The following is a 16,422-nucleotide window of genomic DNA, read 5'->3' on the forward strand; positions in this document are numbered from 1 at the left end:
AAAATGTGCATTATTATGTTGTTCTCTCTGTTGCATCCTCCTGGTGCATCATGCAACTTTCAACTGCACCTGATGCAGAATCTGACGACAGCGACACAGAAGAGGAAGCGGCTCTGTGTTTACAATCCGTGTGTCATTCGTTCATTCGTTTTTCAATATAAAACCAAAAATAAGAAAACGAAAAAACTATTACTACTATTTTCTTCATTATTTGTCTCTAAAACCAAAATGAAAAAACAGATAATGATTCGTTTTTTTCTCAGATTTCGATTTTGTGATTAAATGAAAAATGGAAAAAAAAAAAACGGATAATGGTTTGTGTTTACGTGATTCCGTGACTGCGTTTGTAAGACTTTTGCTCCGCATACGGACTGAACCAGGACTGATCCAGGTCAGGGACCAGACCAGGACCAGACTGGGACCAGACCGTGATTCAGACAGAGACCAGACCAGGACCAGACCAGGACCAGACCGGGACCAGACCGGGACCAGACCGGCACCAGGCCGGGACCAGACCGGGACCAGGCCGGGACCAGGCCAGGACCAGACCAGGACCAGACTGGGACCAGACCAGGACCAGGCCGGGACCAGACCGGGACCAGACCGTGACTGAGACAGAGACCAGACCGGGACCAGACCAGGACCAGACTGGGACCAGACCAGGACCAGACAGGGGACTGAGACCGGGACCAGACCGGGACCAGACCGGAGGCTCAGAGCCCATGGCAGGGCCAGAGCTTGAAGCTGAGACTCAGACCCCGCAGAGGCTCGGAGTCCACTCTGGTCCCGCTCTGGTCACAGACCTGGATCAGTCCTAGTTCAGTCTGTATGCGGCGCAAAAGTCCGACATCACAGTCTAAGATGTCATTTAAACGGCCGTTATCATTTTTTTCCATTCTTCATTTAAACACAAAATTGAAAACTGAAGAAACAAATCATTGTCTGTTTTTTCATTTTGGTTTTGGAGATAAATAATGAAGACATTTTTTGTTTTTTCATTTTCTTATTTTTGGTTTTATATTGAAAAACTAATGAACAAATGATACACAGATTGTTTACCTCCGGAGGTCGAGTTGTTCAGAAGTGACACCGAGGATGAAGAATTGAATGGATTTAGTGATTTGGAGTGAGATGGAGAGTTTGGTTAAACTTGTTCTGTTCTGTTGTTTATGTTACAGTTTATCTGAAGAACTGTTCATATGTGACGTTAACAGTCTGTTGTTCTCTCTTCTATTACTACAACTTGACTTCACACAGGAAATGTCGGCTCCTAGTCTCCGATTTTATAAAATAATAATCCAAAAAACACAGTAATTCCTTCTGTGAATAGGTGCGCCTCTCCACAGATCGTCTCCCTCGTGATAGACGAGTTTAATCTATGCTGTGGAACATTCCAGACAAAACAATAACATTTCCACAGCTGTCCCTGCACTAGAAAAGTTACACAGTGCACCTTTAAGTCTATAATTTCAGTGACAGATCTTCAGACAGAGTTTATCCGGTAATGTTGACGACATCAGCGGCATGTTTTTCTCTCATTATGACCTGGTTTGGTGGGATAGTACCCGTGGAAATTCTGTTTTTGTGGACTTTTAGTGGCAGTAACGGTTTTCTTGGAGCGTTCGTCACACCGGGGGGAGTTGCTGAGTTGTGTGTTCTTGTGCGTCGGACACTCCATTCTGTTTGCGTCGTTTTATCTGTGAGTGACTAGACCTGCTGTTAACTGTGTGTGCGAAGTACGTGGGCCCCGGAGGGACAAAAAAAAACAGAACAGAAACACCTGAATAATGTGCAAAGGCAGATGAGATAAGTCAAGAATGTAGAAGACACAAATAAGTTAAAGGGCCCATGTTGGAATATTTTCTGATCTGTTCTAATGTCGTTTCCTTGTCACAAACAGACCTGGAGTTGTGTTTTTTTTGTTTTGTTTCATTCACACAAGTTTAACACACAAACCTGCACATTTACGCTGAGTTCGTCTCTCACACTGAATTTCAGGCCTGGACTTGCCAAACTTTACTGAAAAAACCCCCCAAAAAAACCAAAAACAGACAAGGCCAAGTCCAAGCGCCTTCAAGACCGAGACAAGACCGAGTCCGAGCGCCTTCAAGACCGAGACAAGACCGAGTCCGGGCGCCTTCAAGACCAAGACAAGACCGAGTCCGAGCGCCTTCAAGACCGAGACAAGACCGAGACAAGACCGAGACAAGACCGAGTCCAAACGCCTTCAAGACCGAAACAGGACCGAGTCCAAACGCCTTCAAGACCGAAAACAGGACCGAGTCCAAACGCCTTCAAGACCGAGACAAGACCGAGTCCGAGCGCCTTCAAGACCGAGACAAGACCGAGTCCGAGCGCCTTCAAGACCGAGACAAGACCGAGTCCGAGCGCCTTCAAGAACAAACAAAGACCGAGTCCGAGCGCCTTCAAGACCGAGACAAGACCGAGTCCGAGCGCCTTCAAGACCGAGACAAGACCGAGTCCGAGCGCCTTCAAGACCGAGACAAGACCGAGTTCAAGTGCCTTCAAGAACGAAAAAACCGAGTCCGAGCGCCTTCAAGACCGAAACAAGACCGAGAGCGCCTTCAAGACCGAAACAAGACCGAGTCCGAGCGCCTTCAAGACGAGACAAGACCGAGTCCGGGCGCCTTCAAGACCAAAACAGACCGAGTCCGAGCGCCTTCAAGACCGAAGACAAGACCGAGTCCGAGCGCCTTCAAGACCGAGACAAGACCGAGTCCGAGCGCCTTCAAGACCGAGACAAGACCGAGTCCGAGCGCCTTCAAGACCGAGACAAGACCGAGTCCGAGCGCCTTCAAGACCGAGACAAGACCGAGTCCAAGACTGAGACAAGACCGAGTCCGAGCGCCTTCAAGACCGGAACAAGACCAGGTCCAAGTTCCTTCAAGACTGAGACAAGAGTCCGAGCGCCTTCAAGACTGAGACAAGACCGAGTCTGAGCGCCTTCAAGGCCCCTTTTACATGAGAACACTTGTGGGTAAAAACGACAAAATATTTTATCGGAAGTGCCTTTCGTTTAGACGGTGACGGCGTTTTTGGGGCTCAAAAACGCAAAAATCTGAAACCACCCTCCAGAGTGGAAAAGTTGAATACACTCCGCCGTAGCGTTTCCGTCTACACTGCCCAAGAGCAAAACTCTGGTCAGATCTGCTCAGGTCGCGTACACGTTCACGTCACATACATCACCACCGAGTCGCCTGGCGTTCATACGCAATCGAATTCCACACACTTTTGCGTCATCGTATGCACGCAGATTTCCTCCGAAAACCCTCGTCTAAACGCGGAATAAAAGGTGAAGACGCGACGCCACTTTTGCGTCTTCTGCTCAGACCCTCATCATTTAAACGTAGCTCAAGACCGAGACAAGACCGAGTCCAACACCGTGAAGAAGTGGTCTCGAAGCCGGTCTCGAGTACTACGACACTACTGCATGTCTTGTAGTAGTAGTAATAAGTCAGTAAAATGAAAACACAATAAAAATACAAGTGCAGATGTCAATAATTCATAAGTTTTATTTTACAGTAATAACATTTAAAAATAGGCTTTCTGCATTTCGACACAGTTGATTTGGGAAGTGAGGCTGGATGATTCTGTTATGATTTCAAAACTTCAGGTATTATGAAATGTACGCAAGCCGTTCTGTTGTTTCTGGAGCGATTATGTAGATTTGAATATTATTAAATTAACTGTTCGTATGTGTGATTTGTAATAAGACATTATAAAATACTCAAATTATAAAGTGCAAAAACAATTCTTTACATTTAGTTAGTGAGCGTAGACTTTTCTCAGTGGGTTGTGTGTTATTCCTGGGAAGTGGTAAAAATGGTACATATAATTATAATTGCTAATCAAAAGTTAACAGTGTGCTTTATTGTGCAAATCATAAAGCAGGTTTTCACATTATATCGGCTCTACACAACCCCAAAAAATAAAAGGAAATACTGAACGAGTAAATGTTTAGTACAAATGTGTGTTCTGTTTAGCCTGGCTCGCCAAACTTCCTTCTTACGCAATTCTGTGTTGAGAAAGTCGATCTGGTATTACTTCAGGGAGGTTTAAAGTGGGACTAAACATGAAATCGGAGTTTTTTTCTGCAATTAAACCGTGTACATGGTGTTATAGTCACATTCTCTATTATTCTTAGTTCATTTTTTTTACCCTTTTTTACTGTAACCTGTGATAATTTGGAAGTTTTTGCTCTAAAACTGTCAATGGATGTGAAATGTGTGCGTGCAGTCCAGCTAACTAAGGTCTTGCCCCTTTAGGCCTCTCCCCTTTAGTCCTTTACCCCGTCACTCTCCCCTTTAGTCCTCTCCCCCGTCAGTGTCACCTTTAGTTCTCTCCCTCATCAGTCTCCCCTTTATTCCTCTCCTCCGTCATTCTCCCGTTTAGGCCTCATCTCACACTCTTTAGTCCTCTATCCTCACTCTCCCCTTTAGTCCTCTCACCCCTCACTCCCACCTTTAGACCTTTCCACCTCATTCTCCCCTTTAGTCCTCTTCCATCTCACTCTCCTCTTTAGTCCTCTTCCCCCGTCACTCTCCCCTTTAGTCCTCTTCCCCCGTCACTCTCCCCTTTAGTCCTTTCACCTGTCATTCTCCCGTTTAGGCCTCCTCCATCACTCTCCCCTTTAGACCTCTCCCGTCACTCTCCCCTTTAGTCCTTTTGCCTGCCACTCTCCCCTTTATTCATTTCGCCGGTCATTCTCCTGTTTAGACTCTCCTCCGTCACTCTCCCCTTTAGTCCACTCTCCCCCGTCACTCTCCCCTTTAGTCCACTCTCCCCCGTCACTCTCCCCTTTAGTCCTTTCACCTGTCATTCTCCTGTTTAGGCCTCCTCCGTCACTCTCCCCTTTAGTCCTCTCTTCTTACTGTACGTAACTTCACCTTTGTGTCTGTGAGCCCCTTTGACCAGCCACATTATGAAGTAGGACCAGATGACTTCCTCGAAACGGTGATGTTGTGGAGACGTGGTGGAGACGTTGTGGAGACGTTGTGGAGACGTTGTGGAGACGTTGTGGAGACGTTGGTGGAGACGTGTGTGAGACGTTGTGGAGACATAACGGAGATGTTGTGGAGACGTTGTGGAGACATAACCGAGATGTTGTGGAGATGTTGTGGAGACGTTGTGGAGATGTTGTGGAGACGTGGTGGAGACATAACCGAGATGTTGTGGAGACGTTGTGGAGATGTTGTGGAGACGTTGTGGAGACGTGGTGGAGACGTTGTGGAGATGTTGTGGAGATGTTGTGGAGACGTTGTGGAGATGTTGTGGAGACATGTGGTGTGGAGATGTTGTGGAGATGTTGTGGAGACGTTGTGGAGATGTGATGGAAACGTGCAGATGTGATGGAGACGTTGTGGAGATATAACGGAGACGTTGTGGAGATGTGATGGAAACGAGGAGATGTGAGACGTTGTGGAGACATAACCGAGATGTTGTGGAGACATAACCGAGATGTTGTGGAGATGTGACGGATGTGGAGATGTAGTGAGATGATGGAGTGTGATGGAGAACGTTGTGGATGTGATGGGACATTGTGAGAGAGATTGTGGGAGATGTTGTGGAGACGTGTGTGGAGATGTTGTGGAGACATGTGGAGATGTGTGGAGATGTTGTGAGAGTGGAGAATGAGATTGGTGGAGATGGTGACGGAGATGTGGTGGAGAGATGTTGTGGAGATGTGGACGTGGAGACGTTGTGTGGAGACGTTGAGAGTGGAGATGTTTGTGGAGATGTGACGAGAGAGTTGTGAAGATGCGTGGAGATGGTGGAGATGAATGTGGAGATGACGGAGAGATGGGTGGAGATGTGATGGAGATGTGATGGAAACGTTGTGGAGACATAACGGAGATGTTGTGGAGACATAACCGAGATGTTGTGGAGATTGTGGAGATGTGACGAAGATGTTGTGGAGACGTGACGGAGACGTTGTGAAGATGCGGTGGAGATGTGACAGAAACGTGACGGAGATGTGGTGGAGATGTGGTGGAGATGTGTGGAGATGTTGTGGAGACATAACGGAGATGTTGTGGAGACATAACCGAGATGTTGTGGAGATGTGACGAAGATGTTGTGGAGACGTGACGGAGACGTTGTGAAGATGCGGTGGAGATGTGACAGAAACGTGACGGAGATGTGGTGGAGATGTGGTGGAGACATAACCGAGATGTTGTGGAGACATAACCGAGATGTTGTGGAGACATAACCGAGATGTTGTGGAGATGTGACGAAGATGTTGTGGAGATGCGGTGGAGATGTGACAGAAACGTGACGGAGATGTGATGGAGATGCGGTGGAGATGCGGTGGAGATGCGGTGGAGATGCGGTGGAGATGCGGTGGAGATGCGGTGGAGATGTGGTGTAGCCAGGCTGTGGTTAAGGCCGCTCTCTGGGAGGTTTGGCACAGGTGTTTGTGTGGACAGGAATGTTCAAGTAGACAGTACATTCTTGAGCGCGTGAGGGAGAGGAGGAGAACATCAGGAGGCACCTTTACTCTGCAGCTTGGACAGCAGCATCTCGTTCTTACGGCACTCCTGAAACACAAAACAAGAAAGACACCAGCGAAAACTCAGACAGGTTCCTCAGCAGAGAACAACCGAAGAACATTATTATTATTACACTTTCCACGGGGTATTAAAGTGCCTAGGACAGATTGGACTACTCATTTCACGAAAACACTCTCTTTTTTGTAAGATTTTATTAAATATTTTACGCTTTTTTCTCCCAATTTGGCATTTTTTTAGGTTTTAAATTTAACTTTCAAAATCGTGTAAATGGTGACGTCACGCTTTACAATTAAAGTAAAATTATAAATGTGGTTGGTTTTGTTTTGTTGAGATAATAATACAAAATCACTGGCAGAGGAGTATTTGAGTAAACTAGATCTGATTGAAACTTTTTTAAATTTTTTTTTTAACTAATAACTAGAGGTGGAACGGTACACAAATCACGGTTCGGTACGTACCTCGGTTTTGAGGTCACGGTTCGGTTCATTTTCGGTTCAGTTTGGGAACAAAATGCAAAACTATTTTCTTGTTGTTTATTTGTGTTTTTATTAAACCAACAATTAGTTTTAAATTTATACACACGGGAAAATTAAATAAATGCAAAGTGCTGCTTGGTAAAACTAATAAATTAAATTAAATATTGTCAAATACGCAACAAATGTATGAAATATTGTAAAAAAAAAAAATTAACACTAAATAAACTTTTCAAAAAGCAGTAACAGTTCCAGCATGAAGTTTTACTCAATCTTCAGATTTTTGGTCAGAAAAAACACCTTGTCCACATCGTCTGCAGTTAGAGCAGATCTTTTCAACCTCTGTCCTCGGAGAATGAAAAGACTCTTTCACTCGGGACAGAGGTCGTGGGTCTGGGGGAGGGTGGCGGAGATTCCGTGCTGGCGAAAGGCAAAAGTGAGGACCGGGGTGCGACGACCGTAGTTTTGTGAAGATTCACGTGGTTCGGAGGGACGTGGTCAAGGCAAGGGACAGTTGTTGTCGCGACGGCCGCCCTAACTATAAAGCGCTGCGGGAAACACTGCCCCAATCACGGACAGGTTCTCGTGAATATTAAAGAGCCGAGTCTCCGTGTAGCTGCGCGTGTAGTGGCGGAATATAAACACTAGGGTTATAACTTTTTTTTACTTTTATTCCAAAATCCTGCATCATGATTGGATGAACTTTTTGGTACAATTGAAGAAACCAAACTCCATTTTCAACACTCTTTTAAAAAAGTCTCCCCGAAACAAAAAAATATTAAATACACATTACAGTCGATGATAAGAAATGTGAAACGGTTAATTTCTCACAAGGGCCGTTACAAGTCAATGTGACTGAAAATGGATCAATAATAAGTTGTACTGCATCATAATATACTGGAGTTTCACTTTCTATACTTGTTTTCACTTTATAAACCATTCGATTCATCATTGTAACCAACACTGACAATCACCATTTTTGGACTTTTAGTTGCCTATTTTATATGATCTTTACCCTGATTCTGTTTTGTTCCTGTGTTATTAAACAGGTTTTGGCGCTGTCTTCCTACCGGTGGAGGCAGGACGACAGCGCCATCTGTAAACCGGGACGAGGGGCTTTTTTACTCTCACACACCTGGGATGCTGAGGAAGTGGGACTGCAGGTGGCGCTGTCGTCCTGCCTCCACCGGTAGGAAAACAGCGCCAAAACCTGTTTAAATCAGCTGACCAGACACGTCACAGCAACGTCACGTGACTCTGAGGAAGACGCTAGTGAGCAGACCAAACTGTCAGGTATGAAATAACACTCTAGGTCTGAAAAAAAGAACCTAATAACATAGAATATCTGAAGACCAAATGAATCTCATTGGACTTCTAACTGTTTTATTCTGGTTGTTGCTTTACCAAAACTTCATTTTGAGTCTGGGGGGACTTTTTCGAAAAATATGACCAACTGAAGGTCAATTCCTTTCATTACTAGAAAAAGTTCATCTACATATGATACAGGGTATAGAGGTTGTAAGAAAGTTATAACACCAATAAACACACACAAATTACACAGACTCACTCGTGTACTGCCCTAGACCGAAACAGTTCGGCACAAATACATGAACCGTTACACCCCTAGTAAAAACTCAGACTCATAATTAGACAATAACTCCTTCTGTACTTCTTTAATGCTGAACAGTGACTCCACATGTACAGCGGGCCTTCCTCACCTCTTTAAAATCTTTGACGGTCTTGAAGTAGAGACGCTGTTTATCCAACAGCTCCAGGTACTCATCGTTCAGTTGGTCTCTCCTCATCTTGTTCTCCTGCTTCTTCTTCTCCATCTGACCACCACACACACATTACACACATGTGAGACACAAACAGAGACACGCACACGTCAGACTGTCACACACAAACTGTAAGTCCAGCTCAGATCTAGAGGCTCAGAGTCTGTACTGCACCTTTATCCTGCTCTGTCTGATGCCCTCCACGATCTGCTCCATCTGTCTGAGGAACTGCTCCTTGGCTCCCGCTGACGACATCGCCCTGAAACAACATCAGCTCCGTCTCAATCGTCACATTTATATAAAGCTCAGGCATCACAGTTGGACACTCACATCAAGGACCCACGCACACTTTACACACACCAAAACTTCAGCATTAAAACCGAGTGTCTCTGTAATGCGTCAAGTCCAAGGTTCAGGTCTGGAGCGGACCTTCTCGTGACCCTGGGCTGTACTCACTGCTGGAAGTTGTCGTGGATGGAGTTGAGCAGATTGGCCTCCTTCTCCAGGTACAGCTTCTTATCGTCCAGTGTGTTGTACAACGTGAAGAACTGCTTTGTCTCCTTGTGAGTGGCAGACACTGAAAACACGAGCACACGGTCAGATTTACTCTCGGCAACACTGTTTAAAAGGAACTTCTTCAGAATGCTTTAGCTACAAGTGATTGTTCTAAAAAATACCGTATTTTTCAGACTATAAGTGGCACTTTTTTTCATGGCTTGTGTGTTTCCTGTGACTTATTCTCCGGTGTGACTTCTATAGAGGCTTTGCACCGTCATGTGACCCCTATAGCAACGGTAACTACGCCGCCATGACACTGGGCACGCTATGCCACTCACTTAAGTAGCATCGGAGAATAATGGACAGGTTTTGTTGTGTGTTTGGTTGTTCTAGACGCTCTGAAAGGGATAAAATGATTCATTTTTTCAATGTTCCTCTGGAAATTACTCATCAGGGATCTCAAACAAGGGAATTATCGAAAAAAAGACATGAATTATGGCTAGAAAACATAAACCGTGAAGAGATTTCTAATGGTACCGTCAAGTCACCCAAAGTTTGCTCGCGTCACTTTCATCAAGGTATTTGCTATTTAAATTGTTTCATAGCTTATTAAATGAAAGAAGCACATTTACTGAACAAAAATTTCATTCATTTATCCAGGAAAACCCGCACCAGTCTATGATCCAATGAACCCAGATTGGGCTCCTACTATCAATATGGGGCACGAGTCGAAGAGTCTGTGAGCCGAACTGCGAAACAATCGGCCGTGAAAAGATACTCGCAAACGTTAGAGAGATCTGCTCGTAAAAAGCGATTAGTTGTAGAAGACGTAGTTGTGGATAAGCAAGACAATAAAGAAAACATCGGTCCTACGACGAGTGACATGTTTATATGCGAGTTGGAAGATACAGTTTCTACTGTCGCTCACACTGCAAATGTGATGATGATTTCGACAGAAACACAAACAGAACTCTCTCTTTCGCGTTGAAATTTTGGAAAACGCTTACCTTTCCGATCAAAACCTTGACATTACTGGTAGCCTTTCCTACATAAACACATCTGACCCACCCAGCAACAAAATACTGGTACGCCTGTAGCCTTTTATAAACCTTGATTTGCTCTTTGGTGTAGCTACTATTCACAAATATCAAGTAGTTTGATGTATCCGGAAATTCTACTTCTGGCCATAATTCTATCGAATCGGAGTAGAAACTAGTGGTCACATTATAAGGATCGATATTAGAGATTAATTTTTGCTTTTCCAAGTAGTTTTATCGTTCATCTGAGGCTAGCGAGTCGAGATATTTCGGGAGAGATGGAACACGCTCGCTCTGTTTAGCAGCCATGCTTGATCTCGCGTGCCTGGTGTCATGGCGGCGTAGTTACCGTTGCTATGGGGTCGCGTGACGGTGCAAAGCCTCTATATTAAAATGTTTGAGTGAAGTGTGGAGAGGTTCTAGTCTTGTGTGTGAGTATCTGCTGCTCCTGTTCCTCCTGTACCACTGTCACTTGGCTCTACTGCGCATGTCTCCTGCAGAAAGAGCCTCTGTCCTGTCTGTATCACGTCATGCCCGTGTGTGTGGTGCCCGTGTGTGGTGCATGGTGGGAGGGTGGGACCTTGGCTGTACAGCTCGATGAACCTCTTCTGGTACTGGGTGAGCTCGGCGCGACTGGGCACTTCGTCGATCTTCCTCTGGAGGATGGCGATCTCTCTGTTCCTGCGCGCCTGGGCACACGACGCAGCGGCACACGCAAAATCAGCAGGTTCAGGTTTAGACTGACGTGTTTTACCTTCAGGACCAGTTTGTGTGGGACTGGGCGACGCTAAATAATCTAGACCAGGAGTGTCAAACTCATTTTAGTCCGGGGGTCGTATCCAACCGACTTTGATCCCAAAGGGTCCAGATCAGAAAACTCATGACGTATAAACCCCAAAATAACAATAAGTTCAAATATTTATGCAGAGAAACACAAATCTATTACAGAAATCTTTTAAAATTGATTAACTCTTTACAAAATATTATAATATTATGAACAACCTGAAACTTTAAGAAAAATACAATTTCAACACAATGTTTTAACATGAACTTGTATGTAAATAGGAATAAGTCAATTTTTGTTGTAAAATCCTGCACACGGCTCCACTTTTCTCATGTTGGACATTTTTCTGATGAGGGTGTCACGGTCAACAGTCAAAACGATCGTCCTTTAAGAGCGTTTGGAAAGAGACAAGTCTTCATTTGTGCTGCTCTGGTGGGAGGGGCCACGTACAGAGACGCTGGAGACGCTGCTGTGATAAACACCACAGAAAATTTACAAGATTTTAATAGAAAATATAATTAAAATATTTTTGTGGAAAATCAGCCGAGGGCCAGATTAAAGGTCTTGGAGGGCTGGATCTGGCCCCCGGGCCGTATGTTTGACACCCCTGGTCTACAACATGACTACCCTGAAGTTAAAGATGCATTGTGTAACTTTTCTGGTGGAGGCTCCGTTAAACGCTTTTCTTCAATTCATCGAATTTTGATTGCGATTTCAGTTTGTCAAACAATTTCCAAACTCATATAATCTAGTTGAAACGATAAAGCTTCACACGTTTATTCTGGGGTGTTTATTTATTTTTTATTTTATTTTTTTATTTTCAATATAGAGATTGCACAACAGTTGGATATACAGTTTATTTTGGATACGTTTATGTTTTTGTGAAGAACTTTCTGCTACGTCAAACGCGTCATAGGTGTAGCTGCGGCATCATCGTTGTCGCGGCTTTAGCTCGTTATCATGTGGGAGGGTGGCAGAAATACACTGCAATTTGTTAAAAAAACGCTGAATCAATCTAAAAACTACGGAAGCCGAGAGGGGTCACAACAAACGCCGCAACAAATACAGATGCGACAACAAAACAAAAAGCCACAACACAAAAAAAAAAGCCACAACACACCAAAAAAAGCCACAACACATAAAAAAAAGCCATAACGTAAATGACCGCGGGACTCTATTTTAATGCAAACGCCGCAACAAATACAAACACCACAACACAAACGCAAATGCCGCAACACATTAAAAAGCCACAACACATTAAAAAGCCACAACGGAAGTGACCGCGGGACTCTACTTTCCGACAGACCGATCAAGCGGCAAGTGAAGAAGAACTACAACGTGAAAAGTAAAGGAATGGAGAAGTTGGAAACGTAAGTAAAAGATTTATTGTTTTATCATTATTCGTTTCACGTTGTAGTCGGAAAATAGAGTCCCGCGGTCACTTCCGTTGTGGCTTTTTTTGGTGTGTTGTGGCTTTTTAATGTGTTGCGGCATTTGTGTTTGTGTTGTGGCGTCTGCATTAAAATAGAGTCCCGCGGTCATTTCCGTTGTGGCTTTTTTTGTTGTGTTGTCGCGTTTGTATTTGTTGCGGCGTTTGCGTTTGTTGCGACCCCTCTCGGCTTCCGTAAAAAAAAAAACACTTCGGCGACAAATACAAGGCCCGCACATCACTCTTAGAAGGCATAAAGCTCTGAAAAGTTGATTTTTGCATGCGATGGGCCCTTTAAAAAGAGCAAGTTCAGCGCGATGACAGAGCTCTAGTGATTCACACGTGTGGAGGTGAAAGCGCCGGTTTATCGTGTGTGGAATACGCAGCGTGAAGGAGAAGAAGAAGAAGAAGAAGGGACCATGCTGTGAAAGGGACGTGCGCTCAGAGACAAAGGACAAAACAAACCGCAGACAGACGGCGTGTGTGAGCGGGGCGTGTGTCACGGCTCTCGTATCTAATCTGACGTCGAGGCGGTGGTGTTTGTGTATCAGGAGATTACCATGAGCAGTCGGATCTTCTGCAGTTTCTCTCTCTCGGCGCTGTACTGTTGGTCTATCAGCTGGTTCCTCTCCTGGACAAAACAAAACCAGGTCAGTGGAATCTCAAACATAATAAATAATGCGATCGCAAATATTATGGTTTAAAGCAGAGGTCCCCAACACCCGGGCCGCGGACCAGAACCAGGCCATGAAAACACAAACCCCCTCTAAACCAGAACTAAACCAGAACTAAACCAGGACTGAATCAAAACTGAATCAGAACTAAACCAGGACTAAACCAAAACTGAACCAGGACTAAAACAAAAAGGATTTAACTAGGATTAAACCAGGACTAAACCAGGCCTAAACCAGGACTAAACTAGGTCTAAAACCAGGACTAAAACAGGACTAAAACCAGGACTAAAACCAGGACTAAAACAGGACTAAAACAAGACTAAAACAAGACTAAAACAGGATTAAAACAGGACTAAAACAAGACTAAAACAAGACTAAAACCAGGACTAAACCAGAACTAAATCCAGGACTAAAACAGGATAAAACCGGACTAAAACAGGACTAAAAAGACTAAAACAGGACTAAAACAGGACTAAAACAGGACTAAAACAAGACTAAAACCAGGACTAAACCAGAACTAAAACCAGGACTAAACTAGGTCTAAAACCAGGACTAAAACAGGACTAACCAGGTCTAAACCAGGACTAAAAGCAGGACTAAAAGCAGGACTAAACCAGGACTAAACCAGGTCTAAAACAGGTCTAAAACAGGTCTAAAACAGGTCTAAAACAGGTCTAAATCAGAACTAAAACCAGGACTAAACCAGGATTAAACCAGAACTAAAACCAAGACTAAACCAGGACTAAAACCAGGACTAAAACCAGGACTAAAACCAGAACTAAAACCAGGATTGAACCAGGACTGAACCAGGAATGAACCAGGACTAAAACAGGACTAAACTGTTTTCAATTCTGGTCTGGTCCCGGTCTCAGTCTTGGTCCCGGATCTGGTTTAGTCCTGGTTCAGTTTTTTTCCATTTTTCATTTAAACACAAAATCAAAAACTGAAAAAACGAATCATTATCTGTTTTTTCATTTTGGTTTTGGAGACAAATAGTGAAGAAAACAGTTATTTTTTCATTTTCTTATTTTTGGTTTTATATTGAAAAACGAATGAATGAATGACACACGAATTAAAGTCCAAATAGGCGACTTATGGATCCTTTTACTGCTGCTTCAATTTTCTGTTTTTCATCGTTTAAAACTTGAGTAATTTTAATTGTTCAGAGACACGATCAGTCAGTCAACAATGAAATATCCTCATTAATGTTCAAAAATGCTCAAATCCACATTTATTTTGTGATTTACGAGTAATGTTTATTGACTTGGGTCTCGAAAGTTTGTGACCCCAGAAAAAAAAAAAGGTTTGGGAAACAGTGGTTTAAAGTTTGTACCTTCTCTTCTTCATTGTCCTGGCCGGATGCCGTTTTCAACTTCTCGATGTCCTCCTGCAGACGAGTCATCTCCTCCTGCGCAAACACAACGCACACACAGACTAAACACGGATAAAGTAGTGGACCAAGGGAGTGTGACGTCGCCCACAGCGTTCAGCTCCAGTCAAATGAAGCTCAATGAGGCTTGCAGAAACAGGGGAGAATTTGGAGCCAGTTGCAAATTACGAACAGGAATATCTATGTTCATACAGCAGGAGTCTCCAACCTGTAGCTTTGGAGCGACCAGTAGCTCGCCAAGGGATTTCTGAATTAAACGTATTGCGCTTACCGTATTTTTTGGACTATATGTGTCACTTTTTTCATGGTTTGGGTGATTCCTGTGACTTATTCTCCGGTGTGATTTCTATATTAAAATGTTTTTGGTGAAGTGTGGAGAGGTTCTAGTCTTGTGTGTCAGTATCTACTGCTCCTGTTCCTCCTGTACCACTGTCACTTGGCTCTACTGCGCATGTCTCCTGCAGAAAGAGCCTCTGTCCTGTCTGTATCATGTCAGTCGATCGCACCGTTACTTCTGCACCACCGAACAATTTAACATTTAAACAAACTTATAAAGGCAAAGACTGAGAAGACAAGACAAGAATTACAAGCTGCAAGTCATGAAATCTGCAGCTGAAAGCAAAAATCGAGCAGCAGAAGTTTGGAGTGAGACAGAAACTTGTGACACCGGGACTTCAGTGACATGAATTATTGGGGCCTTTCTGAATCCCGACAGGATGGTTTCGGTGTCACTGAAGTCCAGGCTTTGTCCATCCATCCAGTGACTTCAGGAAAGTTTCATCCTAGTGACAAGTTTCTCTCTCACTCCAAACTTTCTTTCTGCTGCTCGATTTCCGTTTTCAGCTGCAGATTTCACGACTTGCAGCTTGTAATCTGCAAAATCTGATTTTGTTTTTGGGGGCATTTGTGTTCAGTCTTCTCAGTGTTGCAGCGGAGAATAAGTCACAGGAAACACCCAAACCATGAAAAAAAGTATCACTTATAGTCTGAAGAATACGGTAATTTCACAGCCTCAGTGATTCCCACACAGTTAAACTATGTTAACGTAAACACACGGCAGAAATGCTTAAAACGAGTCTGGTCAGATCTAAACTGTGCAGGGTCTCTGTCTGTGTCGTCACAATCCTCAAAAAAGTCACTGGACGGATGGACAAAGCCTGGACTTCATTGACATCGAAACCATCCTGTCGGGATTCAAAAAGACCCGAATAATTCTAACTGGAACTGATGCTGAGTCTGACGACAAGCGACGCAGAAGTGGAAGCGTCGCTCTGTTTACCTCCAGAGGTCGAGGCCGAGTTGTTCAGAAGTGACACCGAGGATGAAGAATTGAATGGATTTAGTGATTTGGAGTGAGATGGAGAGTTTGTTAAACTTGTTCTGTTCTGTTGTTTATGTTATAGTTTATCTGAAGAACTGTTCATATGTGACGTTAACAGTCTGTTTGTTCTCTGTTCTATTGTTTTTACTACAACTGGACTTTACACAGGAAATGTCTGCTCCTGGTATCTGATTTTATAAAATACATTTCCTCCAAAAAGTGCGACTTATATATGTTTTTTCTTCTTCATTATGCATTTTTTGGGTGGTGTGATTTATAGTCAGAACAATACGGTAATTACTAAACTCTGATTAATTACTATAGGCGAGTTTCAGCTGACGTCATTGTTATTAAAAGCCCGCGTTGCATGCTGGGAAATATTTTGGTCAGAGGCAAGAAACACGGCAGCGGTCAAACACAGTGCGTAACCTCGCGTATTTATCCCTGATAATGGTAAATTCCTGCTGCATTATCGGACACACAAATAGAAGCACGGAAGAAGGAAAAT

The 16,422-nt window shown here is 43.8% G+C and overlaps 2 protein-coding genes across 13 annotated transcripts in view; both read right to left on the bottom strand.

The window, feature by feature from the left end:
• Positions 1–3,515: 3,515 nt before the first annotated feature.
• Positions 3,516–6,469, bottom strand: LOC129408491 (mucin-2-like). Of its 12 annotated transcripts, none has more exons than XM_055152221.1 (4): positions 5,926–6,469; positions 5,326–5,454; positions 5,157–5,244; positions 3,516–5,045 (listed from the first exon to the last, which is right to left on the bottom strand). In XM_055152221.1, exons 1-4 carry the CDS (start codon positions 6,467–6,469, stop codon positions 4,904–4,906), a joined length of 903 nt encoding a protein of 300 aa, XP_055008196.1. In that variant the 3' UTR covers positions 3,516–4,903. The 12 variants fall into 12 exon arrangements, with proteins under 12 accessions (XP_055008196.1, XP_055008190.1, XP_055008179.1 ...); XM_055152215.1 differs by having other exon boundaries at positions 3,516–5,012; positions 5,091–5,244; XM_055152204.1 differs by having other exon boundaries at positions 3,516–5,023; positions 5,091–5,244.
• The window catches only part of ccdc93 (coiled-coil domain containing 93), a 39,454-nt gene continuing 29,025 nt past the window's right edge, over positions 5,994–16,422 (bottom strand). The window contains 7 exon segments of the mRNA XM_055152239.1: positions 5,994–6,557; positions 8,722–8,835; positions 8,956–9,040; positions 9,238–9,358; positions 10,897–11,005; positions 13,089–13,160; positions 14,537–14,611. Of these exon segments, the coding sequence (XP_055008214.1) occupies positions 6,501–6,557; positions 8,722–8,835; positions 8,956–9,040; positions 9,238–9,358; positions 10,897–11,005; positions 13,089–13,160; positions 14,537–14,611 (633 nt within the window). The 3' untranslated portion in view covers positions 5,994–6,500.

The sequence above is a fragment of the Boleophthalmus pectinirostris genome, unplaced genomic scaffold (assembly GCF_026225935.1).
Source record: "Boleophthalmus pectinirostris isolate CB_2022bp ecotype Guang Dong unplaced genomic scaffold, ASM2622593v1 HiC_scaffold_1, whole genome shotgun sequence".
Lineage (NCBI taxonomy): Eukaryota > Metazoa > Chordata > Actinopteri > Gobiiformes > Gobiidae > Boleophthalmus > Boleophthalmus pectinirostris.